At 43.0% G+C, this 27,756-nt stretch overlaps 1 protein-coding gene across 1 annotated transcript; it reads left to right on the forward strand.

Annotated features, from left to right (window-relative positions):
- The first annotated feature begins 3,595 nt into the window (after positions 1-3,595).
- Positions 3,596-26,867, forward strand: LOC118787262 (synapse differentiation-inducing gene protein 1-like). The gene is made up of 5 exons (XM_036542765.1): positions 3,596-3,652; positions 4,277-4,770; positions 12,217-12,736; positions 22,133-22,270; positions 26,621-26,867. Exons 3-5 carry the CDS (start codon positions 12,314-12,316, stop codon positions 26,777-26,779), a joined length of 720 nt encoding a protein of 239 aa, XP_036398658.1. The 5' UTR covers positions 3,596-3,652; positions 4,277-4,770; positions 12,217-12,313; the 3' UTR covers positions 26,780-26,867.
- Positions 26,868-27,756: the final 889 nt, after the last annotated feature.

The raw sequence follows: 27,756 nt of genomic DNA on the forward strand, positions 1-27,756 counted from the left end.
ATGACTCCAGAGTGCTGAATTTGCCAGAGTCACTGCTTTGCTGCAGCTGCATTACAAGCACATCTATATTAATGTTATATAAACACTGTTTACGATGCTAAATAGGACCCATGAAATCTTAAGAAGCTTACGAGGTTAAAAAGGGCACCCAAATTGGCAGACCTGTGATTAATTTATGAAGTTGCTGTGAAATATTCATCAAATGAAAATTCAGGGATTTAAACTGCACTGCAGAGTACTCACAGATCCCATCCGCTCCGTGCTCTTCAGCTGAACCCCAGTCCCAGCGTTTCACACCTCATGCTGCAACGGTTCTTTTCCATCAGTTTTGATGTCTCTATCTTGCAATTAAATCTTTAAGCTTTGATGAAAATAATTCAGCTTGCCTTCACATTTATAAAATGCTTCCTTTCATTAATGGCAGAGCCTGGCCCTGGCACACCTCATATGGTATTGTTTCCCATCATCTTAAAGGCATTGCATCCATTGCGGGGGCATAAGATGCAATGCAGCAGATAAAGGCTTCTCTCAGCTTATTAGGGCTGGATTCAATCTAACTTTGTCCTTGACTTTGAATAGCAAAATTAAGCAAGTGCTACATTACTTCCCTGCTTCCACAATTTTTTTTGTTGTGTTCCTTTTAATTACCTTCAAACTAACAAAGTTAAGAAACCAACAATATCAATACCCTTTCAAGCTCATGCTTACGGCAAAGCAATATGGATAGGTTTAATCTAGGCAATAGTGTTCTGTAATGTCAAGACAGTGTTGAAAGGATTTCAGATGGCTTACCATATGAACTCTGTTCCGGCCAGTCCTTCAGACACCATCTGGAAGGAGTCTTTGACCTGTTGGTCTGAGCTTCCCTCCATCACAGCTCCCTCCCACAGAGTGACGTACTTTATTCATTTGAGGTTCGACCCCCGAGCCTTTCCCATGCAGGTCAGTCATTTTACACAGTTCAGCGGGTGTACTACCCTCAGTTGAGCCTTGAAGTTTCCATCACAGCCACTGATAAATCTAGACGCACAGGTTTACTCTACACAGGGGCACAGAGCAAGCCTCTGGGAGCTGACAAACCACAGAGAAACGATAGTGGGTAGCAGGTCTACAGCACTACACTGGGCATTACATACTCCAAGGCAGAATCCAAGTATCTTCCAGATGTGATAAAAATTAGCTCCTGGGAGACAAATGCACTCTGTGTGTGTGTGTGTGTGTGTGTGTGTGTGTGACAGGGGAGCATCTATGTATGAGGGGCTGTGGAATGAATAACAATAGAGTTATACCAAGGGAGTGTGAAGAGCATAAACTAGTGCTTGTCCATGAGATACACACCATGAACCAGTCCCAGTGTTTAAAGAAGCACACAGCTTTCTGATATTATTATCTGATTATATAGATTGGCTATAATGAGCAACTGGCAAAAGGTCTTCCTTTAATTTAGTCTTTTAATAATTCAGAAATTCAGTATTTTTGTCCACTGATATGTGCAGTATTGAGTGCTCATTGAAATGCCTATTGCAGTAGTATTAATGACTTGATGCTGTTTAGAACATGCCTCTACTGAAACCATTATATAGCAAAGCAAACACTGCTACCTACCAGCTCTCTTTCGTTACACAAATCTGTTCCATTTCTCCACAGTGCTGCACAATAGCTGCCCAAAGAGCTAACTCTGGCAGGAGCTATTTCCATGCAAAATGGTTTCATTTAACTTACACAAGCTCAAATTGTCTGTGTGGAAATGCCATTTCTTACAATGTGCAATACTAGTAAATGGGTTCCATGGTTCATCTTTGTAAAAGCAGACCTTTTCAGTCAATATAAAGCTTTAAAAAGAAATGGCATCTGTGCAATTGAACTGCATTTGCAGTTTACAGTAATGCGGCAGCATCAACAACTGTGGAACTCCAAAGCTGACTGTAATGGCTATGCTCATACTCTGATCCCTATAGATGGAAATAAACGCTAAGCTGTCGAGATGGACTATATTTATTTGAGGAAGTAGACATTCAATTTTCAAAGGGTATATTTTCTAATCTGAAAACCTATGTTGGCCCATAAAGATAAAACCAGACCTTTATTTATATAACACGGGCGGTGAGGGGATTTTATCCTACATGTACAAGACGTTGGGATAGCTTTCTATTATAGTAGCTTTCAAAACCGTAACATCTTTAAATAATGTTCCACGTAATAAGACCGTATAACTAATCGCAATGTGTTTTGTCCGTAACCTTGAAGGACGAATCTGAGCATATACGAAGCTGTTGTATACAAACATATTTGATTGTTTTAAGATGTTTCGATTATTTTAAATATTTCTAATATCAAATTGCTGCGCAATAAACGAGACAAGTAACGGTTGTGTGTGCATGCATTATTCAAAGCTGGGGACACAACGCAAAGTGGTTCGATTCAATTCAGGCCGTAGTCGCACTATTTACTACAAAGCAAAATTACTGTTATATCAAACGTGCAACTTGGCACATACAAACCTTTCTGGGTCAATATAATGGAGTAACAGATATCACAGTCTGGGACCGTTGATTGATTCTCTCAGACTGACTTCGCAAAACAAACACTCCATCAGAATAAATTGATGGCTCACTAATGCTGCCAGTGTGAACTAACGGGAAAATAGACATTCGCCACCTTAAAAACACACACCTTTGCGTTCAGTTCAAACACAAATAGTCTTTGGCCTGGATTAATGAATCAAAAAAGAATTCTGTTGATATCCAATTTGCCGAGGGAGCGGCTTTTCCCTTGAAAACAATTCTGTGGCATAGCATTTCACTTGATGTCAACGTGATCTGGGGTGTTGATGTATTCAGAATCTCAGAGTAGAGCTGTATCTTAGCGAATATTTATCAATAAACCAGTTTATAGAGACGCATTGTAACATGGGTGAAAAAAAAAATCAATACGTCATGTAACTACTGGATCACAGATGGCGTTCTATTGAGAGCGAAATATATTGCATTAGCTTAATTCCAGCGTCATTACAAAGCCCTCTTAACCATTCAAATGGTCTATCATAACGGCAGCTGGATGTTACATGCAGATAAACTCTTTAACGATGAAAATACATAGAAGGACGTATTTTTATTGGGTAATCCGTACACAACATGATTTTTTTACTATGTAATAGAATGTGCCGGCTTTATTTCAAAATTTATGGAGACATAAAAGTTTAATTCAACTGGAATCAAAACAGTCAAACAGGAACCTCTTCCCGAGTTGAACGCTAAATGAAGCAAGCGAATGGTGCTGAAATGTTGGACAGCTCCTTAAATTGACACTGAGTGACAACGATGCAGCGATAACCCGTTGACAGAACTGTATTACGTTTGCATTCACGATAGAAACAACACAAATCAGTGTACAAGACCAAATGACAAGACTTTGTACCTGATCAGTCGAATTCGTCATTACATCATTACATTATATTTATCAAAAAATAATTTGCTGCTCTTTGTGATTGTAGAGCACCAGTAAGGGAGGATAAACATTGAATCAGCCCTTGGAAATAATCTGTGCCCGGTTATGGCTAGTAAAGGTACTGGGGATATAGGCTGTAGGAAACCCTGTCTACGGTCTCTACAAAGGTTGCATCTGTCTTGGGTATACAGACCACGGAAACAAGGTGAAACAAAACGTGCTACCAATGTTGTGAGACGAAATTAGTCTAGAATAATTCACAACGCCGAGCATTTAGGGGCTGCAGGCGCATTATACATTCGTAACCACATCACAAATATCTGCAGAGATTAATTTCGAAATATGGTCTGAGACGATTACATAAGATGATATATCCGTTTACATTACTGGTGTACGTATATTAGAAGGGAAGAATGGTGCGAGCAGACCACTGAGCGTGAATACCTGGGTGTGAATAGTGACTTTCCCAGCCGCCACCGGACGCATGAGAACGCAATGCGAGCTCACCGACTGAATTTATTTCAGCCAAATAGGCGTTAAGATTCATTTTTAAATATGATCTAAACATTTTCAGGTATTTTAAAGCCACAGGCTATATGATGTCTGTTTAAATTATGGATATCCTCGAGACTATATTAGAAACGAGATACTTTTCCCTTTTTGTGTAAGGTAGTCGATGTAGCTTTGCGCTGAGCTAAATTTAAATATCCAGTTATAAACTCTTTACTCTTTTTTGTACTAAATCGGTTTTATTAAAAAGATCATTCAATCGGTTGTGGGATAATAGCACTGACGTATGCAGAAAATCTCGTTTTGCTTACTTCTGCAGGACACGGGCTTCGAAACACATCTCTCATTCTTTTCCTCGGGCATGTTGAAGACTGGTCAGTTCATACTGGAGTATTGATCATACAACGACAACCTTTACTGCCTCGAAAGACAGACAAAGATAAATGTCGATAACTGTTTCGGCAGCATGTCATAGAATCCGTCCAAGACCGTTTTAACGTCTGGAGTCCGGCAAGACTACAGCTTTAAAATTGTGAAAGGTGTTTTTAAGATCACCTGGAGAGTGAATGAGGGCGCACTTTTTCACAGCGGTTGCAACTATGACAAAATTTTTCAGTTGAAGACAACTGCATGAAACAAACTACCGTCAAACGAGTCTTACTATAACTGTTGGAAAAAAAATCTTTACGTATCCTTTAGGGGCAAGGAACATTACTGCAGAGCTAAATCATTTATCTTTTTCACACAATGGCTAGAATATTTCACGGGAATGACAGCCAGACGAACGGCGTTTGGACTCTCTGGGAATAATAGGTAAGCACTTTATACATTCAGTATTTTTCCATTTCATTAATTGGAACAATCATACCATTCTCTTTGGCAAACAAGTGTGCTTAGCATGTGTGCGTCGTTGAGCTCTGCAAGTTAAAAACCGGGAAGAAACGTAATAAACAAAATTAACGGATCAGTTTATCAGAGGATTCTCCGAGTTATTGTGAATAAGCATTGGCAACTATTACACGTGAAAGGTTCTAAAGAACTTCTAAAATGTTATACGTACATTGTCAAGTTTTTTTTTTTAAAGAATCACACTTAATCAGGTAGTGAATATAGCTCGTCTATCATAGCGGTTCAAACGGTGAGATCGCAAAAATGCCCTGGGAATGTTAGTGGACTGTTTTCCAGTTACTAGTAATGCTGTTTTCAGAGGTGAGTTTTCGAACGTTGCTGAAATCAGACTTACGAGTCGAAACCATTCCTGAAAGGCAATTGGAATTGAAGATCTGTGTAAAAATACTGACATTACTGGAAATTAGCAATCAATCAGTGTGCACCCACAAAAAGTCCTCTGCACTAATTAGGCCTTATTGTTAATCGGTCAGGAATTTGTAAGGACCTATAGGACTCCTTAATGTCTAGAATCTTAATTAATTAACATAGGCAAAGGGGGTTAATCCTCTATGCACAGACCAATTGCAGCAGCACACTACACATGGATGTGGTCCTAGCAAGTAGTCGGTAATGGATGAACATCAGCAAAGTGACTACCAGATACCAAGAACACAGTGAGGCTAAAGTGACATTTTTATGTCTAAATAAGCACAGTCTTGTTTGAAAACATAATATATAACATGCTCAGTTATGGCTCACATTATAACTTGAATTTGTCAAGTCCTACAGGATAAGCATAGGAAGTGAACAAGCACAGAATATCTGTTAAGACCTAAATCCGTTATACACAAACACATATGCGTGCGGGAACACACACACACACACACACACACACCACATTCCTACATACATGTATAGCAAATGTCTGACATCCATCTCTCTGATGAATTATTTGTAGACATGAAGCAGGGCTTTTGTTGTGTAATGTACTGTGAAATAGAATTCTCTCTTATCAGAAGACTGCCAGAGATGCATCCACAGAGGCACAATAGGAGAAAGGCTCTGTGCTTCGACAAAAAAGCTTCTTAGTTACCCGAATGAAGCATCACAGGCATTTTTAAAAGCATGCATTAGCATTAGGCATGCAGCACACGAGAGTCACTGAGATGTTGAATAGTTGTGCAAATGAAAACATCCTAAAAACTTGACTAAGAATTAACTTAATTTCCAAAAGGTTAAAAGGTAACCAGGCAGAGATAGCAAAAAATCCCAGTAGGGAGGAACTCATTGCAAACTTCTTTGTGAACAATAGGAGCGGGGATTTTATTGCATTTTTCAAGAGTGAAATTGTGTTCTGATATAATCTCACCCCCTTGGCAGAGAGCATCAGAAATGAATTAAATTAGAAAGCAGTCTTTACACATTCTTTTAAATTCTCTCACACATTGTACAGGTTAATGTGACTTATGCATGGCCTTAAATGAATCTGTAAGAACAGTTAGATTGTTATCATTTGGGAGTTTAATAAAAAATGCCTGTTTCATGCTTCTGTGTTTCTGTATACCGGAGAACCGTTGGAGACAAAGCAGGAATACACACCATAATTTTAAGTCTCATGAGTAAGCGTCTCTGAGGAAGAGGCTATGTAGCAGACATAGCATGTTTACAGCTGACTGTGAAATGGCCAGGAATATAGTTCATTTGCATCTGTGTTCACTATGAGGGACTCTGATCAATAATCAACAAAGGGATGTCATTGCCCACTTCCTGGTAACGGTAAGAAGTAAGGAGCTGATAGCTATTGACAGTCTCCTTTGTAAATAATTCAGAAGCCTATTGACCCTACTCACATGATAAAAATCTCTTCATCCTGGACACGCTGACCAGCGGTGATAAAACCAACTGATCTGGGGCAAGCGGGTGAAAAATTGTCTTGAAGATGTAAGAGAGTCCATGTAATCTGATGACTGTCTGCCGTTCTCCCCAGCTGTGAAGCTGAGAGGAGTTGAGGGAGGAAGCTCACTCCGCTGGGCACCCTCTGTGCTGTGAAGCATTGGGATTATTGCTCAGGATTTTATACGTTGTGTTCACTATAGACCTGGGTCTATAGGCGGATAATTGACATGTCTTTGGCAGAATTTATCTTAGCAGGGAATTATATACCGCTGCAGGTGTCAGGATTTCTTGCAGAGGTGACTAATGGTAGCTATTTAGCTGCATTAACAAAGACCATGCCTATTTTCTCAATGCCGTTCAGCCCATTAATGTGATACGATCTAAGAACCGGGAGTGATGACTCTGAAAGAAGCATATCCATCGAATATGTGATTCTGAGAGTGTTTGCAAATCCCAATGGCGCAGTAAAGGAGCTGCTATATCTTTACCAATATGGATGGATGCAGATGTTCCATACAGTGGACAACATAGACAGTCATGGGAACAGCATGTAGTGTGAGGGTGGGTGAACTGTACATTGGAATTGAGGGTCAAGTGTTTGAATATCAGATTTCTTCAGGGCATGCTCACATATAAAGTTTGAAATTGGAAATTGCCCTCAAAAACATAATACCACAGCTTCGCACAAGTATTATACTTATTATGTAGAATTATGTAGGATGTAGTGTAGTATAATGTAGCATAACATAGCACATAATAATAATGTAGTATTTACCAACCTCACTCTAAATCAGAAATGACTGGGGTTTGTAATGCACCTTTCTTATACAACATTAATGTTAGTGCACAACCTCTGTGAAGTGCATCCAGTATCCAGAAAGTATTTGTGGAAGACAGATTACATGCCTGAGACAGTCCATCATACAACCCAATATGATGCACTATGATGCATTGCGTAGAAATTTTAGTAGCTTCAGCAGACTTCTAGCAAAGCATAACAGACCTCATACTTTTTTCTTGTCCAACATCAAATTAAGATTGCTTGTTCTTAAGCTAAGTGAGGACAGTTGCAATCAAATTTTAAACCCCTTTGCATCAAAGCAAATTACCCAACTTCCTCCTCAAAGCATACATCGATTGTTTGTCATATGCCAGCGTTCAGAGACCACAGGCTTGTCAAAGTTCCCTTTGAAGCATTAGTGTATACATGAACACAATCTCAATGAACATTCTGCTGTATAAATGGCTTATGGAATATGAATAATGCCAAACTGTCAGCAATTTAAAACATTAGTAACTATAAGCACCTGAGTAGCATTAGTAAGATGAATTTTGGCGGTATTTAGATGAGGTTTTACTCTGGGAACTGGCACACAATGCTGACAGACAAAGCTCACCATTGCTGTTTTAGGTACATGTACTGTTTTTGCTGCCTACAGAGGTCATGTCAAGATTTCTTGCTTTCTTGCAAAACTGGCTACCATTGTGGTTTGTGTTTCATGCAAATGCGTTTGTTGCAAACACACCAAGCAAAATGGCTGAAATCAGAACGGAAAAGAGGCAAAGGGAAATGGCCAATACAATAAGATGTGGCAAATTGGTATTCTGATGAATTGGTGAAAGACAACGCGTGATGCTTCGGTGCATTTATTTTATAGGGGAGAAGTCACTAGCTGATTGACAGGAGGTAAACGGTGGAAGGAATGTCAGGTCTAAACAAAGTGAGAGCATCACATGTACACTGACTATTTTTATGCATTCTTTTTTTTTTACTAACATTGAGTTTTCTAACCTTCTTAGTTAATATTCACAACCATTGCAGTCCATATTCACCAATACAGTCCTGTTCTCCCACTACTATACAAATCTATTTCCTAATAGCACACACGCATGCACACACACACACACACACACACACGCACACAAAGACACACACGCGCACACACACAGATACAGGCATGCATGCACGCTCCTCAATTGAAAATGCATTCACACATGTTGTCAGGGCTGCAGTGTCGCTATGGGCAGTGGACGGTGTGCATGTATCTTTGGGGGCTGCTGACAAGGGGCAGGAAGTTGATTTTTCATTAAAATTACATTTCCAGACACAGGCTCACCGGGCCTGACACATTTCCCTGCTCCACGTTACAAAAGCAGATATAAACGGGTTGGGAGCCTATAAAACAGCACTGAGCTGATCTGGGGAACGGACAGCTGGGAGGCTGGGGGAGGACACTCACTGAAGGGATATCCTCCCTCTCTTTTGAATATAACAATCTGTCTCTGGAGCAGCTAGAAGTTTTATTGCATGGGGAGACACATGACATCAGGGATCACAAGTGCTGCTAACTGGCAATTTTAATAGAATCCCTTATTTGGCTTTGAATCCGTGGGAAACTTGAAGTGTGGACAGTCGGAACAGAAATGCTTTGCCATTTGGCATTCTGTGCATCAGAGGTGGACACCCCGGCTTCAGAAAGTAAAAGTCCTGCCACGTACACCAGCTGAATTTAATTAGCACAACTCCTCAGCCAGGTAGAGGAGCTAATTAGTGAAATCACCTTGTTTAGTGAATGGCTAGAACAAATATGTGGCAGGACTTTTACTTTCTGAAGCCGGGGTGTTCACCTCTGCCGTGCATTCAGGACAATGCTACCTGTCACAGCCAGCACAGGCTTGTTCATATTGCTGCCACAAACCAGTATGTTTCCTACCAGCTTTCACACAATGAATAGGATATAATTACATAGACACTGTATTCTGGATAAAGGTCCTTGCCCTGGTTACGATCATATTCCTAAATAGATGTTTAGATGCAGCATTGAATATTACTACTGTTAATATTCTGTAAACAGTATACTATGGTATCTCAGTGTATTCCAAATAAGTCCTGTAAATGGCAGGTGTGCATTTTACCTGTAATTATCTTACATAGGAGAACGGCTTACAAGATGTTTGCTTTCGCATTCTGTTTAGCACCTTTACAAAATAGCTTATTGCAAACTATTGTTCCTTCTCTGCCCTAAAAATGCAAGCTATTTTTTCCATAAGCCATGACAGCTAGCTAGCAAATGAATTATGACTGAGCATTCCCTGTACTGAACACTGAAAAGACATAAGCCTATGGGAAGAATATTTCAAATAAGGTGTTAGCATACTCAATATTCTAATTATTAAATATCCCACGTCTAATTCAGGTTTTTCAAAAGCAGAATACTCACAGATTCAGGTTATGGTTATCAATATAAAGTGTCTACATGGTTCATGTCATAGCTGCAATACTTGAATATTTGTGTCAACATCACTGAGTTTTACACAGGACGTATTTTCCTTCAAAAGTGCCATTAGTGATTGATGTGCCAGCGCACAGTAAAAATAAAAATGAGCATATTCCAATTGAAGGATGTCATGGTGTTTCTAGAAGATATACATGATCAAGAGTTTTCTTTCACCCTAGCCCTAGGAGGATTAACTAGGGTTTTAACAATCTTTCAAAGGATATTGTGCAAGAAAAACAAGCCAGCCCACCTAGTCTGGGAGAGAACCATGATGGTTGCATGCAGCCGGATTTCACCAATGCTGTTAGATCTGCTCAGAAAATGAGCCTCTCTTCATCACCCAAAAGCCCAAAATCTCACACATCCTCCCAAGCTGGCATGTGGAAAGCTCAACCGTGTGATGGATGAGCCACGGGGTCTTTAATTGCCTGAAATAACAGAAGGATAAAACTGATCACCTGAAGGATTAAGTGTATATTTGCTCGCCATAACCCCTGTAAATGGGATTGAGAAAGATTCATTAGCAGTACAAGGGGCTCTTTTCATCATCATCCCCGGAGACCAACCTGATGAGTTTCTCAGAGGGAGCTGGTTATTTTTATGCTAATTCCTGTCTGGCGGAGCGAAAGTGGGTATGTTTGCCTAGCCGTACAGTACGCTACATTAGGCTGAAAATGAGATGCTTAAAACAACAAGCAGATTTCACACTTTCAGGGACATCCCCTGATGATTTTTTTCCTTGTTGCCAGTGTCTGTATCCAAACAGCCCTATTTTAACACTTTTCCCCGACACTGCTGAAAAATATTCCATGGTATTTACCTTTTTTTCTTTAGTCCACAAATCGAAAGTGAAGTCTTTCTGTTAGTCAATACCACTGAGGCTCGTCCTCTATTGCGCAAGTCCCCTCCCCCCCAGTGGTCCCCAACCCCCAACCCCCAAGACGACTCTGGGAATTGGGTGGAATGAGAACGGCAGCGGTGAGATGGAGCAAACTCACCAGGGAGACACTGAGCGTAGCGTTGAAAATGTGCTGCTAAACCACTAAACATCTGCCTTCATTTTATTCATGGAAAAGCATGCGCAGAGACGATGCTGCATCCTTTTCTGTTGCAAATGCGTTGATCCAGGCAAGATCCTGGCTACATGAACTCTAGAGATAGTGAGTGTTCATGCATGTCATACTACAGTGTTACTCTGTATGCACAGGGCTGTGTGACTAGAAAGATCAGTATCCTCAGCTGATGCAAGCTGTCCTCTGTCATATTAAAAAAAAAAAACATTAATTACAGTATATTCCAACACTTTTATTCTAAATATTTCCATATTATCAGTCATTATATTCATTTATTTTATGGCAAATTAGATCAAAGATCAGAGAGCATCCAAAAATCCTTAAGTTAATCGTTTTAATTTTAAGATAAATCAAGAGTTTTGTATGCATGCAAAATGACATGAAATCTGTTTAAATTTTCTTCACATATCATGAAGTTAGACTTTCACCGTTAAAAATGATTACATTAATTACACATCAGACAGTAAGGAAAGGACACTCATGAGTAGCATGTTTCAATTTAGCTAAAGACTAGGCACTCCTCCTCAGCTCTGGGTGTCTCTTAAACTGCACACAATATGCCCTCCGCAAAATGGCTTTTAATTAAATTGTTCGTGTTTCTGATTCCCTTTCAAACCCATCAAGATGTGTTTGCTGTTCTTGGGGTTTTAGTGACACTTTGACCAAAGTTAATTGAAATCTGGTCTGAAACCAGCAATGGTCAGTACCTGACAGGTAGTGATTTGCTATGGTAGTAGCACACAGACTGAGGTAAGAGCATGAAAGAGAGAAGTGTTTGCTTGAGCCATTTTAAATACACAGCGCTGTAGCAGCAGGGAAAGACAACAGAGGCTTTGGCACAGCTGGGCAAAGCGTGCTCATGTTACCACCCTTTTAAATATTTCACTGCATCTGAGAATAGACCTAGACTGCTGACGCACATCCTGGGACTTCAGGAACACCATGCTGTACCGTCGTGTCTATCTGGCCTCGCCTCGCCGCCTCTCCTCACGGAGACGGCCCGCTTCATTGAGCCGCCATTAGACCCGTGAGACGAAATATATTAAACTCCCGTTCCCGTTCGGAGAGCGGATCACCCGGAGTAACCCCTCTCTCCTCCTCCCCTGCTTTTACCCTCGCAGCTCCCAGCCTGGTGACGACCGTTAGCGCCCCGCCGCGCCCGCTACCAGCGTCCCGTCTCCCCTCGTCGGGCATCCGCGCCTGCCCACCCCTCCTGCCATGGAGAGCCTGAGCGAGCTGCAGAACCCGCTCCTCGACAAGAACAGCAAGCACGTCGTCAAGGGCGACTACGGCTACCAGGGCGACTTCCCCAGCAGCCAGTACCAGGAGAACATCATCAACTACTTCGTGACGGGCGGTGGCAGCAAGGCCAAAGCGCAGCAGCTGCTGGACGCCACCTCTCTGCACCTGGCCGTGGAGGCCTTCTACAGGCCCAACTTCATCCTCTACAAGGACGACGTCAAGAGCAAGGATTACAAAAGCGAGTGCTGCGAGACCACCTTCACGGAGAGCAAGGAGCAGGCGGCCGAGAACGCCGGCGCCGCCACCGATGACCCGCAGGCCAAGCTGCTGGGGGAGAACGATGGGAAGATCCAGACCGTGTCCTACGAGGTGGAGGAAGAGGAGTACCATGAGTATGAGGTGAGGGAGCAGGGCACGGAGGATTGGGTGAGGGGTAGGGGGGGTGGGGTATAGTCAGCACGGGCTGAGTGGGGAATGTCCCCTTTGGCTTTTGATTTAAACTCTAAACTGTTCCTTATATTACAACATCCAGTGTGACGACACTCGCTGGAGTGAACAAAGCCAAACCATAGAACAATGTGATGGCTATCAAAGCAGTAGGTTTAGTGAGGATTCAAGTTGAACCACGTGTCCTACACATGAGTACAAACTGAGTCTCAGCTTTCAACATTAAGCTGACAAAAAAACATTATATCAGGTAATAAAACACCTGAACTTCATTCCATTCAAGCCAATTCCCTGCTTACATAAGAAGCTAAATTTTTTGTATTTAATTACATTCACACCGTTGTGAGGGTCAGCAATTTATGACATCAAGGGCACAATTTGCATTATGTTTTTCCTTGTTATAAATGTAAAAGTGGATGAATTAGGTCATTCAGAGCACAGCAAATAATGGCCCTCCAGGAAAGGACCGAAATTGCACCTCTGACACAGGTGCTCAGCTACAGCACTCTAGAAGTGCTGAGGCACAAGAAATTAGTGTTTTAAAATGGGCCCTGGCAACAGCCCTGTCAAGCTGAAAGGGTAAGGCTATCCCCCATATCCAAAGACAATTTTTTTATCAGTGAACTTGCTGTTCCTCTCTTTGAAATGACCGCTGTCTGTGTTTCTTTGTGTCAGAAAGTTTGTGGATGTCATCTATAAGGCACGCAGATTAAGGTGACTCTCCTTCTCATATACTGTTTTTTTTCTGGAATCCTGGAAAAATGATTCTTTCCTAGGAAAGAAGGATGAGTCGCATCTGGCTACACCATCACCCACAATCCCCATCTTTAAGTACCTGTCAAATGTGAGCTTAATCTGAGGGTTGGAGATGGGTTTAGGACTCCTGCTATTGTTCCTCTTCTCTTGACAGAATTGTGTCTCTCAGCTCTTGCAGAGTCCAGCATGCCACACTCCTTTTAATGGCTGAGAGTCATAATGACTAAGATTAAGACCTTCATGCATCCCATTAGGGTGTCATAAAAGCCTGATTTTATTTCCAGAAAACCCTATTTAAAAAGCTTTGCACACGGTCTTCAAATTGCGGCTATTTTTCTGGAAGTGGCATTGAAAAGGTAATGCAGTGGGGGATAATACAAAAATAGATGCATGTTCTTTTATAGTATGACACCACCTCCAAAATGTCTGATCAGTGCATCAGTCTATACTACCACTGATGATAGGCATGAGAACATTTATCATCAATAAAAAACATTAATTATAGTCGTGATTACTATGGTTTTTTGATAAAAAGCATCAACATCTTATTATAATGAGTATACATTATTATTATTATTATAATTATTGTTGTTGTTGTTGTTGTTGTTGTTTTGTTGTTGTTTTTATTATGCTTACCATTCTTGTTATTAATCAATCCATTTTTAATTTTAAGATTAAATACTGTAAAGGTTAAAGCTGCTTGTTGTACCACAATTACTTTACACATCTGTCCTTTGGGACTGGGGTAAATCCTATGGAAAATGCTTTAATTCAATGGCAAATTGGCCAGTACCCCAGCGCACTTCTGAAAGAGTAGTTTCTTTCAGGGGGGCTTTTTTACATAACAAGCACATTTAGTGTCATTCTCTGAACATTCATCTATGTGTAAAGCGGCATTATTAAATACAGCACAGCTTGTAACTAGCCCTACAGCTTCACATTTGATGAAGCCAGCCACAGGAATGCATGTGTTTAAGTGGCAGTGATATGTTGGAGTGATCATATTTCTTTCTCATATTTCTTTCGCCGTACTATCATCAGCCTACTGATTTTCATCTCAAAAACCTGCAGCAACTTCCCGCATGTGGCAACGAATAATGAATTCATTATCTTGCAAAAGTCACCACCCAGTTGTTTTCAAGCAGACAAGGCTCATCTCTTTGGTGGCAGCCCCTCTGTCCAGACCCCAAACAGTCCCTGACCTGATGTTTGCACTGACAGGCAAGTTTTCTTTAATTTGCTTTTTACTTTATGCTTGCTGTCAGGAGAACTACCAGTGGTATTGGGCTGAATTATGAGTCATGGCATTTAAAGCTGTTCCATCGGAACTCTGGAAATCATGTGCATTAAAGACGGCGTTCCCTGCTGCGATCTTTTCAAAGTGGTGAACATTGATGGACTGTTATTTTGCCATTTACTATTGATTAACTATTCCATAACTGTGATTATTTTACACTAGGAAAGCTAAAGCCTGACCTTATCTGGAAGCTAACATACCCTGTAAAACACACAATCATACCCAGACACGCGTGCATGCACATAAAAGAGCCACAAACACACACAGGAGCAACACAAATACTCCCACATGCACCTGCATGCACACATGCACATACACACACTTAAGTGCATTTACCCACACACACACAAACACATACACACTCAAGGTTAATAACACATACCCAAGCCCCCCCCCCAACACACACACACACACACACACACACGCAACCTGTCACGACAGAAGTGAAATCTCTCCCATAACGTGGCAAAATGTCTGATCTCAGGCAGCCGAGGCTTTGATGTGCTTAGTGCTCCTGCTTTGTGGAGTGCACTGCCTCTGCCGAACTGGAGAACTGTTGAGCAGACGTCAGGCGAACTCTGCAGGGACTGTTTATCCAGGATTTAAATACATCTCCTGATGGTTGTTCAAAAGAACACGCTATTACAGGCCCTTTAATTCGAGCCTCAGAGCACCATCATCTCCCTCCAAAGGCGTCAGGGCGAGAACTAAAACCAGCGCTGACACTTCGCTCCGCCGCGGAGATGAAGGCTTCAATAAGTTATTCCGAATTATTCTAACATGCGCAAACTCTGAAACAATCACCCTGATTGATGTTAAAAGTTACGCTGTTAAAAGTTTGTTTCTTTTTTTCCGTGAAACACTGCAAATCAGGCAGAACCGACAAAGCGCTGCCAAACGCTGGCCTCCGCTCCCTCATTAGCTGCGGATACGCATAAATAAATAAATCATCATGCGAGTAAGCAGCACGGAGCGGAGCCACAGGTACGGAGACGAGCGGCAGGAGCGACAGCACCTCGCCACTCAGTTCCTCCCATTTCCATCTTAATTTGATACGTGTGGGTTCACCGTGCTCTCGCCGGGGAGGAGATGAAAGGGCCTTGGGGAGGCTTTTATCTGTGTTTTTGGCACTTTATTTGGAGATGCAGGTGGGACAGACTCGCCCACCGGCTCGGTGAGTTTCGAGATTGAGAGCCTGGAGTTGCCAGCCGCGCGGGCCACGTCCGCCCTGTGCAAGGTCCGTCCCAATCCGAAACACCCGATGCATCTTAATGATAGCACGTGATGTGCGACAGCTAGTAAGTGTCACTCAGGAGCCTCGAACATCAGGAACATGCACTGCTCCTGCACCTGCTCACAAACCTCTTGAGAATCCTAAATCTCGTAGCGGTCTGTTCTGAAGGTTTTGTTTCTACATCTTGCGCCTGCAGTTGGTAGAGATGGTTTTTTACTCGAGTAATTCAATCGAGTAATTTACTTGAGAATCCTAAATCTCGTAGCGGTCTATTCTGAAGGTTTTGTTTCTACATCTTGCGCCTGTAGTAGGTAGAGATGGTTTTTTACTCGAGTAATTCAATCGGTGAAGATAACGAAGGGTAGCCGCCACGCCTGGTGCAAGGAGGTGATGGTGAGTTATTGGGAACCTGCAGCTGGGAGGGCGGAATAAACGAGCCCAGGATGTGGCTGGGTGAACAAGGTCCACCCAGATGGCAGGGTCGGGGCCGGCTTCCTGCTCTGAGGGCGTGTCAGCACCATGCTCCAGTAATTAATGAGGCCGCAAGGAATGCAATTCCAGGATAATTATTGCTATTGAAAGGCACAGAAATCCCATCCATTTTCCAAGGCTGAGATATATTCCTGGAACTGAAGCTCCTGGGAGTGCGTGCTTCTCAGGATTGAACACACACACACACACACACACACAGGTTTCTCAGGCCTATGTTACAGCACCTGGAATATGCCACAAACTGGGACAATGCTGTATGTCAATAATATAACAAGCACAAGGATAAATAATGTGTTCTCTCACAGACTCACTTATTGTTTGTCTGTTTTTGTTTCCATATCCATCAGCACATGATGGCCTGTTTTGCAATCTATGTGACTACACCCTTCCATGTGTATCCAAAGTTCCACCAGCTCAGCTACATGTGTATCCATAAATTTCCAATAACAGGCTGCAGAACATTATTATTGTTATTCTTTATTTGCTTAGCAGATCCTGGGCTGACTCACATAAATGATGTATTATATCTGTAGAAGGGGAAAAAATGAAAAAAATAATTCAGAAACACTGCCCAAGGGTACAGCAAAAGGTGGGTAGAAACCCATCACGTTGCTGCACCAAATGACACATAAATACCACACATAAATAAACATAAGGATGCCAGTCAATGACTTTGGACCAAAGACAAAAGGCCTCGTATTTGTCTCTTGCTTTAATTTAGGTCTGAATGCCACCCACAGGGAAGGTCTGATATCCCATCAGATCCAGGATGCTCAATGACGCAGACAGAGGCTAATGGTGATTTCTCACCACAGAGCGTGGAGAGGGAGAGAGAGAGAGAGAGTCTCTCATTAATCTGAAGACTGGATTTAGCACTCTGTCACATCAAGCTGATAACAACAGTTTATTCATTCAGTATCTGACATCAGAGGTGGCTCAGAGATATGAACAACAGAGAATAAACAGATGGGGAATTGTATGACCACAGTGCATGGGCCAAAATAGGAAAAGTACAAATCTTTCTGCTGCAAGTCTATTCTGTTTGTCACCTTCAGGGAAATGTGCTGACACATTCGGCATGTAAACAGCAGAATAAATGGTTTGCGCTTGATAATTACGGCATCTTAACAAATGGATGAAAATGACACCAAAATATAGGACACAACAAATAGGCTTATATTGCAGCTAGGCTTCTAAACTGTTGTCCATTAGTAGATTAGCTTGCATGGCTCTAAATTAAAAACTGGATATTTGTACATCTAGTTGGCTGCCTTTTGGGGAGAAAGTAACTCAGTTGTTCACAAAAATAACAACGAACAAAAGAAGCAAAACTATAATCTTTATAATCAGCTGAGAAAGGCTTCACTCAACGACACAAGGCAGCTACTCCCTGCACATTAAGACCTATGTCATATAAACACTGGACCTGCTACTGCTACCCTTTAAATACTTTTTAATTTTCTGGAGTCAAAAGCCAATTGATTACCTTTGCAACTGAACCCAGACACAAGTGCAAACCAGGACAAGCAAACAAAATTAACATCCACTGCTCATTTCCCAGCATGCAGTGCAGAGATGGAGCTCCCTATCTGTTTTCCATAAACTGGTCCCTGCCACATAATCAGTCTGCAAGAAATGGTTTTTTTAGCAAGTTGCAAATCCGATCTCTGCACAAGCTGTCACATCCACAGGGTGGGTGAGGAGTGATCCTGCGCGCTGAGCTGCTGAGCGTTCAGTTTATTCCATGTCTGGAAAACACGAGCCACAAACCAACTTTCCATTAGTGCGCTATGCGCGTGTAAAAGCCTGCCTGAGTTGCTGCAGCTGCTAATTGACCGTGCCTGCAGACTGCGTGTGTGTTGCAATGCCAGGCCCGCCTCGGGCGGTTTGCACCCTGCCATCGCATCAGGCATGCTGCGTTAGTCACGGAGCGGAGCAGGGAGCTTCAGACAGAGAGGGAGTAACATCCAGACACGTAAGCCACAGGTATTGGCCCTGCTCGTGCACATCGCCTGCTCACACTGCCTGCACGGGGCCACAGATAAGCCACAGCTCTGTAGAAGAAAATGTAGAGATGACTGTGCACCCAGACTAAGCCTGCACTGTAGGTACCATTTGAGACCAATGTGAGGCAGGTACTGTACCACACTAAAAGAATTATGACTGAATTGATGACTGAATGACTAGACAAAGCCTGCGTAATCTGCATATATAGCTGTTACATTGTTAGTGAGAGTTCTAACATTAGCCACTAGCTACACATCAGATTTGAGGCCAAGCATCTGTGAAGACAAAAGTGACACAGATTCTGGTCATCGGTTAACCTTCCTTGCAAATTTGCCTTTGTGTAATTACATGCTAAGGAATACCTAAAAACTGTCATCACCTCATTTTACAGAGGGCAATAATACTGGTCTACTGTTTTTACTTCATCTTTCTGTAACTCAGCATATGCTGCTAGACAGCATAAGTGGGGTGTAACTGCAAAGCCAGGCCCCGCTGTGAAAAGCACTCCATCAAGCCTGAACATCTCAGGTGGATTCCTCAGCACAGCGCTTGTCATATGGCAGAGCGGACCATAGCCATTGATCAGTCTAGCTCAGAAATAGCCCACACCCACATGTGATCTATGGTGGACTTTTACTTTGGCATCAGTCTTGGCTTTGACTCCAAATAAAGCTAATAAGACGGATAGATGACCTCTGTTAATTTAACTTGTTGTGGTTGACCTGAACAGACCTTTTGGTGTATAACTTGGACGTGCAACACTAGGAGGAATGCATTTCAAAGATTGTTAGTTTGCCTAACTGGACCTTGTTCACAGAGTGAGAGCAACGGATGAATGTTTCCGCTCAATCACTGACCCCATGCTTAAAGATAATTGGCAGAGGAGCTTTTACAGGCACGCCCGGAAATCCAGTATACCCGCCTCCCTTGCTTTCTTCTTGTCCTCCTTAAATTGCCTCATTTATTTTCCGCCAAGAACACCCATTCCTGTTTATCCTGGGTCGACCGGCTTTGTTTGATGCGGAGAGTAACAGGGATAACAAGACTAACAAATTCATTCCTGCCCTGATAGGCCACTCATTTGTACAAACAGAACGCCTTTGTCGAAACTTGGGCAGACGGGCCCACGGCAATCGCGTCCCCCTCATTAGCTGCATGGCAGTTAAGGGCCAGGTGCGTGATCATGACACCCCAGAGAAGACCACACGTACCTTGAAACACTGGGAGTCTGTCATCCATAACAGACAACAGGGAAGACACAGAATGGGGCGCGGGGGTGGGGGGGATGCAGTTTCTCCCGGTCTGAAAAAGCAATTCACCACGTAAATGACATTGTCTTCCTCCCGTTTCCCCTGTCACCTCGCAAGGACAAAACGATCTGTTAATCCGCCGTTATCTGTCAGGATGCTCATGGGCGCTGACAGAATACAAATCCTCAGTGCCCCGCAGAGCGTGGAACACCCTGCCCAACAAATGCATGCGGGAGGGGGGGGGGGCGTTGGGTTTGGGGGGTGGGGGCAGAGTGAGGGAGCCAGTTGGGATGGGTCACGGGCCACCCCCAGTGACACAGGCACTGAAAATAGGGCAACTGTGATGGGGAGGTGATGTATCAGACAGAAATACATACTCTCTGACTCGATATGAATAAGCCTGTTGGGACCTGCTCCCCTCTCACCCTGCATGCTACAGTGAGGAAGCATATAGCTAATGGGAGCTCATAATATTCCCTATACATTAGTTATATACGAAGACATTTTTTACACTTTTTCCTATTTTTGTAACCCTCTATTGGAATTGGCAGTTTTATATAGTAAGCTTGTCTTGCAGTGCCATCCTTTCACAGGAGATCAGATGCAAAATGGATGCAGTCCTTTGATACACTCGTATACAACCAATGGCCATTTCACACAGTGCACTAAAGTAGAGTGAGAGCTCACTGGAGGATAGGCAGCACTCCACTGATGTCATCCGAGCAGCTTGCAGATGCCTGGGGAATCGCAGGGTGCCTGACAGTGGCGAAACAACATACCAACCACTATCCCCAACAGAATGGAGCCAATTTGTTCTGCTGCTTTGGGCTCATCGGTTGATAGCACAACCGTAGATGTAATAGTTATCCTTTGAGATGTAGGCATACCCGTAGAGCTCAGCTTGTGCTTGAGGCAAGCGCCTTAACCGCTGAGTCACTGAGGAGCCTGTACAGAAGCACAATTTATTGGTGAAAAGCCTGTTGCCATTTCTCTACAATGAATCAGTAACCGACTACACAGTTTAATAGTATGATAAGCTTGCTGATCAAAGCTCCACTTTTATCTGGCCCTTGATCTCTGTTGGATTAGCCTGCTGGGTGGGACCATTCCTAAGCATGCCGGGATAGTCTTCTGGGAGCTAAAATTTGACCTCTGTCACATTACGGGAGAATGAAGCTTATGTGAGCTTTGCATTTTAAATGATAAATCTCTGGATGTGCGCAAATGGTAATTGCCTGACTAGACTTAGGGATAAGATGGTTAGCCTTCCAGATGCCCGCACGGCTGAAAACGTGCTCACCGAAGGCTGGCGCACGGGAAAACAGTACGTGTGGGAAGAGGTACTTTTGATGTGCCTTAGGCAGTCAACCAGAGCCCACTGTGAATCTGAGGGCAACCCTATGCTGACCTCCTGGTATTAGACCAGAGAGAAGGAGGTGGATGAGTCATACCTCGCTCATCTGACCTGAAAATCTGAAAAGCAGTGAGTGCAGAGCACCGGTGAGTCCAATTGTCTCCGATGTTTCATATGCATTATGCACACATTTTAAAGTGGATCTGCCCCCATAGCATTAACAGAGAAAATGCCCTTGATCACACTGTGCAAATATTTACTGTTATGGTCATTTAGAAACAGCTGGAATGCACATTTCCTTACAGAACGCTTTCAAATGTTCAGTCTCTTGTCTAACTGACTTTATAGCACTCGGGGTCAACAGCATCTTTTGTAAGGCGGGGAGAGCATGCACCCCACAGCCACAAGCATTCAGTGGTACAGCAAATGTTTTCTTAGCATTAGATGTATTCCAGGGTGCTGAAACAAACTTATTGACGGCACACACATTCCCACTCTTGATCTGCCAGTCTACTTATTAAAAGCAGAAAACCTTGTGGGTTTCACAGATAGAAGAGCAGAATTTTTTCCCCACTCTTACAGAGACCTCACTGAGTAATGACTGCTTCCATCACCCACACATTGCCAATCTGGCTGTTGTTATGGACGACACGTCATTAAGTCCACCCTACCCCACTCTGCCAGGATAATGGGGAAATTTTCAACATACAACAGACACAAACACATTATCCACTAGATTGTCCATGGGGATTGAGGGGAAATAATGTTTAGGTGTGCGTGGTCCCACACAGGATAAAACAATAAAGCTCGCTTTTCAAGTCCTCCCAGGGGGCATTAGAGGGTTTTACGGCTTAATTGCCTTTGAGTAGGTCTGAATCCTGTGGCGCAGAAAGCGTGCCCCCCCCCCTCCCCCCGCCCCCGGAGCGGGGATGACAGCTTCCCGTCTGTGTCTCCCCAGAGTGACTGTTCCAGCGACAGTGAGAGTGAGGACAACTTCATCATGGTGCCCCCTCGGGACCACCTGGGCCTGGCCATCTTCTCCATGCTCTGCTGCTTCTGGCCCCTGGGCATCGCTGCCTTCTACTTCTCTCAGGGGGTAAGGACACCGCCGCGACGCCAATGCCCTCGGTAGAAGATGCCTCCAAGCACTGATGTGGGATCAGCTAACACCAACCCTAATCCTAACCCCAACCCATTTTTGCAACAAAGAAAGTTGAAAGTGAAAGTGGTCCAGGGTAAGTGCTTGGAGGCACCATCTATCTACAACAGTAGCAACCAAAAAAAGCATAAGTAGGCAGGCAGTGCAAATGAGAAAGATCTTCTTCAAACGTGAAGCGGTGTTTTATCATGTTGGGCACGATACCGCAGAGCCTGCCTTTTTCCATTAGTGCTCCCATTAAATTATATTTTCCACTGTTGGTAAAAATGAAGAGGCATGTGGAGTAATTATGAAAATGATGACTGTGTTTGGGGATGCATATCCTGCTGACACTCTTACAGAAAGAACATGACAGCGAGATTTAAGTGACGGCCTTGAAGCGCCAAGTGGGCCGGTTCTTTTTTTGGCGAGCGTGAATTCTCCCGCGCCGACTGTGCTGAATAAGTCCTCTTTCTGAGAGCTGGAGCCATTTGCACAAACTTTTATCCGCATTTGGAGCCATATGCCAATCACCCCCTCCTTCTTGTTCAAACCCTGCTCTCAGCGCTCTCTGTCTGTCTCAGCAAGTGCTTTAACAAGGGATCAAAAATGACATATTTTCCTGGATGAAACTCACCTCATAGAAAAAACTATATATTGTGTTTACTGCGTTAATACCAGTTATAGCGACTTTGCAACCTTAACAATCGCAATTAAAGGTAAATATGTGGTATAGGGTTCTTTTCCTATCTGTGATATCTTTTGATAAAATCTGATTAATAAATGGTGATAAAACATGACAGGAAATTGCTAAGAAATGTCACCTTTGTCTTACTGTATAGTAGATAACTAAATTAATGAACTCAGGAGAGAGGTAGTTGAGTTGCTTCAATAAATATCAGTCTGTATAAATAGAAAATATGTAAAATGTATTATATTTGTTTGTAGATCACCTTGGAAAAGGGCATATGCTAAGCATATTGATTGTAGTAAGAGTTGTATATCATTAGAATGCAATACTGGTCAGAATTACATATAGCATACCAACAGCTTACATGACAGCACAGTTCTATTAAACTTTTCTATATTCCTCAGTGTTTTAATGCAGAGTAATGAGAAATCTGCCTCTCAGTTCTGCTGTAACCATCACTGTAATTATACCTGACCCTAGGTCTGTCTATAAATAGTAACACTTTCTGTCTGAGCTGGTGATGAATGTCTCATTTGCATAGGGAGCACCTTAAACTGAGCTACAATCCATTACTCACTTCATAGAGTTATTTCAACCAACAGCAAGGACAATTACATCTAATCAGTCCGACATTTTAATCCAGTGTCCTTTAAAATGAATCCCCAATCAATATTTGCATGAAAAGAACGGCGATTTCAAAACAGCATAACTTTTGCCATATAACTAATAATCAGAAGAAGAACAAGAACAAGAAGAAAAAGAAGAATATATGCAGTTTCCTCCATTTCATAAAATATGACGATCCCCTCCTTGCAAACTGAAATCTAAAACCAAAATGGTAAAATCAGGGAATGCGCTTTCTTCCATGTGAACAGAGTCATATGAAAAATGTCCCCTGACTCACATAATCACATCCTGGATTGGGAATGAAACTGCCCCAGAATTCAAGTCCCCCCCCCCACCCCTCTCTGTTGGGGACTGCTCACTACAATAATACTCTTCAGAACAGTTACAGTATTCTGTGACAGTCACAGCAGAGATTCACGCTCGGCACATATCGACAGTATGGAAATTGCCCTTGCAGAGGAATAACATGGAGGACTTAGTGGCAAGATTATCAGTTTTTTTTCAAACCCTATTGTCATGCTGGAATGTATGGTTCAGAGTATGAACCTGTGATAATGGCATATTTTCGTGCGTAATTCGGCCTGTGCCGTCTGCCGCCTTTCCAATGCATAAAATTACAGCTTTAGAATGCTGCTTTCAGAAAAGAGAAAACAGCATGTTTCACGGAGCGGAGTGAATCTTCCATATGTATTTGCCTGGATGTGTGGTGAAAACCATTGCATAAGCGCTTGAATCACCATCAAGTCACGGGGGGGGGGGGGGGGGGGTGGATGGGGGGCAAAATTGATAGCGCAGCCGTCAATTGAAAGGTTGGGCACTGCAGCCGAAAAAGTGGAGCGCCTCCCACGAACACGGCCGCGCACGCCTCGCAATATCTGCGCGGTTAAAACAACAGAAGAAAAACACAAAAGACAGGAGCGGTGCCGCAAGAGCCGGCGCAGCAACCCCTCTGCAGTTCAGCGAGCCGATGAAATGCAAATGGCTGCCTACACACGATGCTAGCGGGCGAGGGCGGGGCCCAGAGCGCCTCCAGTCAGAGATAATGTTCACATTCAATTAATCTGACTAATGCCGCTTCATTTCCTGTTGCAGATAAATATACTTTCTCTGACTGTGGAAATTAAATCCCTGGAACCAACCTTTTTTGTTGAGAAAGCTAAAGTGGAGCTCGTAGGCACTAATTTAATTTACATGTTGATGAAATAAAACAAAACAGTACTCAAGATACAGAACTGTGTTTCAGCATGTGTAACATGCTCAGTTCACCTCCTGATAGAGAGGTAGGCTTTGTTGCTTCTTTTGTGTTGTTTGCTTATGGTGAAGGAAATGTTTACACAGTAGCCTAAAGAGTAGCCTAAAGAACACATGTTCTGCATGAAATAGAATCATTATGAACTAGGAAATGTACTTTAAATGTATTCAACATACATATACAAATACATATACATATATGTATGCACATTCATGTACGTATAAATATACATATACTGTAAATATAATCTGGTATGTTGTTACACACACATACATGCGTGAACACCTCTACAGGAAAGTCAGTTGTAAAGTGAATTACATGGTCAGTTGTAAGTGAAGTAAGAGTGTATCAGAAACTCTGCTGAGACAAGGGACTGTAGCATAGAGAATACTATGGCCTCACTGCCCTTTCTGATGCTAATTACTTCAATATGCTAGTCCTGTAGCTATGTCACTCTTCAGGGAAACCGCCCACAACATACAACATAATTATTCATGTCAAAAGAGGAAAACAGATTAATTAAGTACTTAATAATCTAGTTTCAGAGCTGTTAAAGTAAAGTGAGTCAGAGGGCAACCCTGTTCCAGTCTAATTCCATTGAACAGAGTCAGCCTCCTGCACCATGTGGCAAAATCACATCACCTCCAAGGAGGTTTTTCAGTGCACTGCCCTTAAGCTGGTGCCTCTAATAAAAAGAAGACAGTGAGCTAAAACACTGATCTGCTCCAAGACCAGTGCAAAAAGGAAGTGCCTTCTTCCAAACCCTGCAACCGAAATTTGTTTCCTTCGTGACAGGATTAATGGGCTCAGCGTCATTCTAAATCTTCATTTAGTTACCATGGCAACTAATGGTTTCTTTATTTTTAATTTCTGTGTTTTTTCTGTTTTCTGTTCAACCTCTTGGCGCATCCCCCCCCCTTTCATAAGCAGAAAAAAAAGGCTTTCTCTGGCTGTTTCTGCCATGAAGCCCTAGCCTCATTAGCTGAACTTTGCAGGTTCAGCCGAAGCAGCTGCTGCGCTGAGTGCAAAGGTCCTCTGAGAGAGTCTCCACGTTCCCTGAAATAAAACTGAAAAAAAAAAAAACAAGAACTCTGATTGGAATGTTTCCTGCCGAGAGGCTGCAAGAAAACAAATGAAAAGTCCACCTAGAACTTACAATTCCTCAGAACAAGATACAAATACTACATGTCTGCAGACACTATGCAGTGGAGAGCTAAATAAGTTATGACCTAAATTGACAGATACAGCAGCAGTGCATTTTTATTGCATCTTATTCTTCACAATAATGAAGTCTTGCAGTGAGATCTGTATTCACAGAATACCACAACAACAGGACTAGAATGTCAAGAGTTGTTGTGAAGGCATCACAGTAGTGCAACAGAGTATTTCATTCTACATATTAATTCCTTTAAGAGAAACCCTTTTCCCTAAACAGTGCCAAATAGTGCCTGTAGAAAATTAGCTACGAGTTTCAAAGGCCCATGGCTGCTCATGGAACGAGTTAGACAACAAAGCCAGCTCTCTCAGTTCTGCCCTCTGTGCCGCGTGTTATCTCTTCCTCGCTAAGCTTCTTTTAAGACGCTCGTAATTGCCCATTTAAATCGCAGCTCCGGCTTTTTTGATCACTCCAACAACAACAAAAAAAAGGCTACCGAATTTCTACATCCTTGAGCACGGCTAAAAAAAGTTTCTTTTCCCCACTGTTGTTCACGTCTGTTTCTTTCGCTCCTCTTCGCAGACGAGCAAAGCCATCGCCAAGGGAGACTTCCCCCTCGCAAGCACCGCCTCACGGAGGGCGCTGTTCCTGGCCGCCCTCTCCATAACCATCGGCACGGGAGTGTACGTAGGCGTGGTGGTGGCCCTCATCGCTTACCTGTCCAAGTCGGGACACGTATAGCAGCAGGAGAGGGCCGCCCCGGGTGGAGGCTCGGGACGGCGTCGTCGCCACTGCACTTCGCAGCGTCTCTCTCAGCAGCTCTGCCAGCTCAGCCAATCTTGAGAAAGAGAGGGGAGGTTATGAAAGGAGGGGGTGGGGGGGGGGGGGGGGGGGGGGGCATCTGTTAAAAAGTTAACCTCCACAGAAGGACATAAACCCTACCAGTATTGATCAGGACTGCGCCTTGCGTCCTCTTTACCCAAGCGTAATTTGGTCTTTGAACTGTGCTGTGCTTTCTAACATCTGAGACAAACACCGCAAAAGGGAAAACACGAGGGAAACTAGCGAACCAATCAGGCCAATTAGAAACTTCGAGAGAGCTGCCACAGTGGGAACCTGAAAGGATTAGAGCAGAGCTCCTGTGCCCTTGGATTCATTCCCTCCCTCCCCATTTATTTAATCAGGGCTGCATTTTGAGGAAGAAAATTAGATGCCAACCAATATCGCTTCCTTTTAGGAAATCCATCTTACACCTTAAGGTCTGGGAGAATTGGTCCCAAATGTTTTTTTCTCTCTCCATGCTGCCATGTGTCTTTTTTCTTTTCAAACACGATGTGCTGTACGGATGCTGTTGTCATGCTGAAGCAGTCGCATTTGAAAACGACTCATATTTGTCCAATTCCTTTATCTGGAATCAGCCTTGAGGCCCTGCTTTGATATTTAAAGAGACAATTCCACGTCCACCCCCAGCAAAATCTGTCATGAATCTTCAGTGGTGTCAGAGTGAGGAGAACCACGGGAGAGCCCTGACATGAAAACAAGAAAACCAATGAAAAAACAACAGCAGGAACTGAGTGCTGTGTATTTCTGAATTACTACATTTGACAAGACTTCCCATGTCTTTGCCACTTGTTGCTGCATAGTAGAATGTAGAGGAGCTCTGGAGTCCTGATTTAGAGGGCAGGACACACACTTCAGGAGAAGTATTAAGAGCCAAC

This window comes from Megalops cyprinoides, chromosome 12 (genome assembly GCF_013368585.1).
Source record: "Megalops cyprinoides isolate fMegCyp1 chromosome 12, fMegCyp1.pri, whole genome shotgun sequence".
Lineage (NCBI taxonomy): Eukaryota > Metazoa > Chordata > Actinopteri > Elopiformes > Megalopidae > Megalops > Megalops cyprinoides.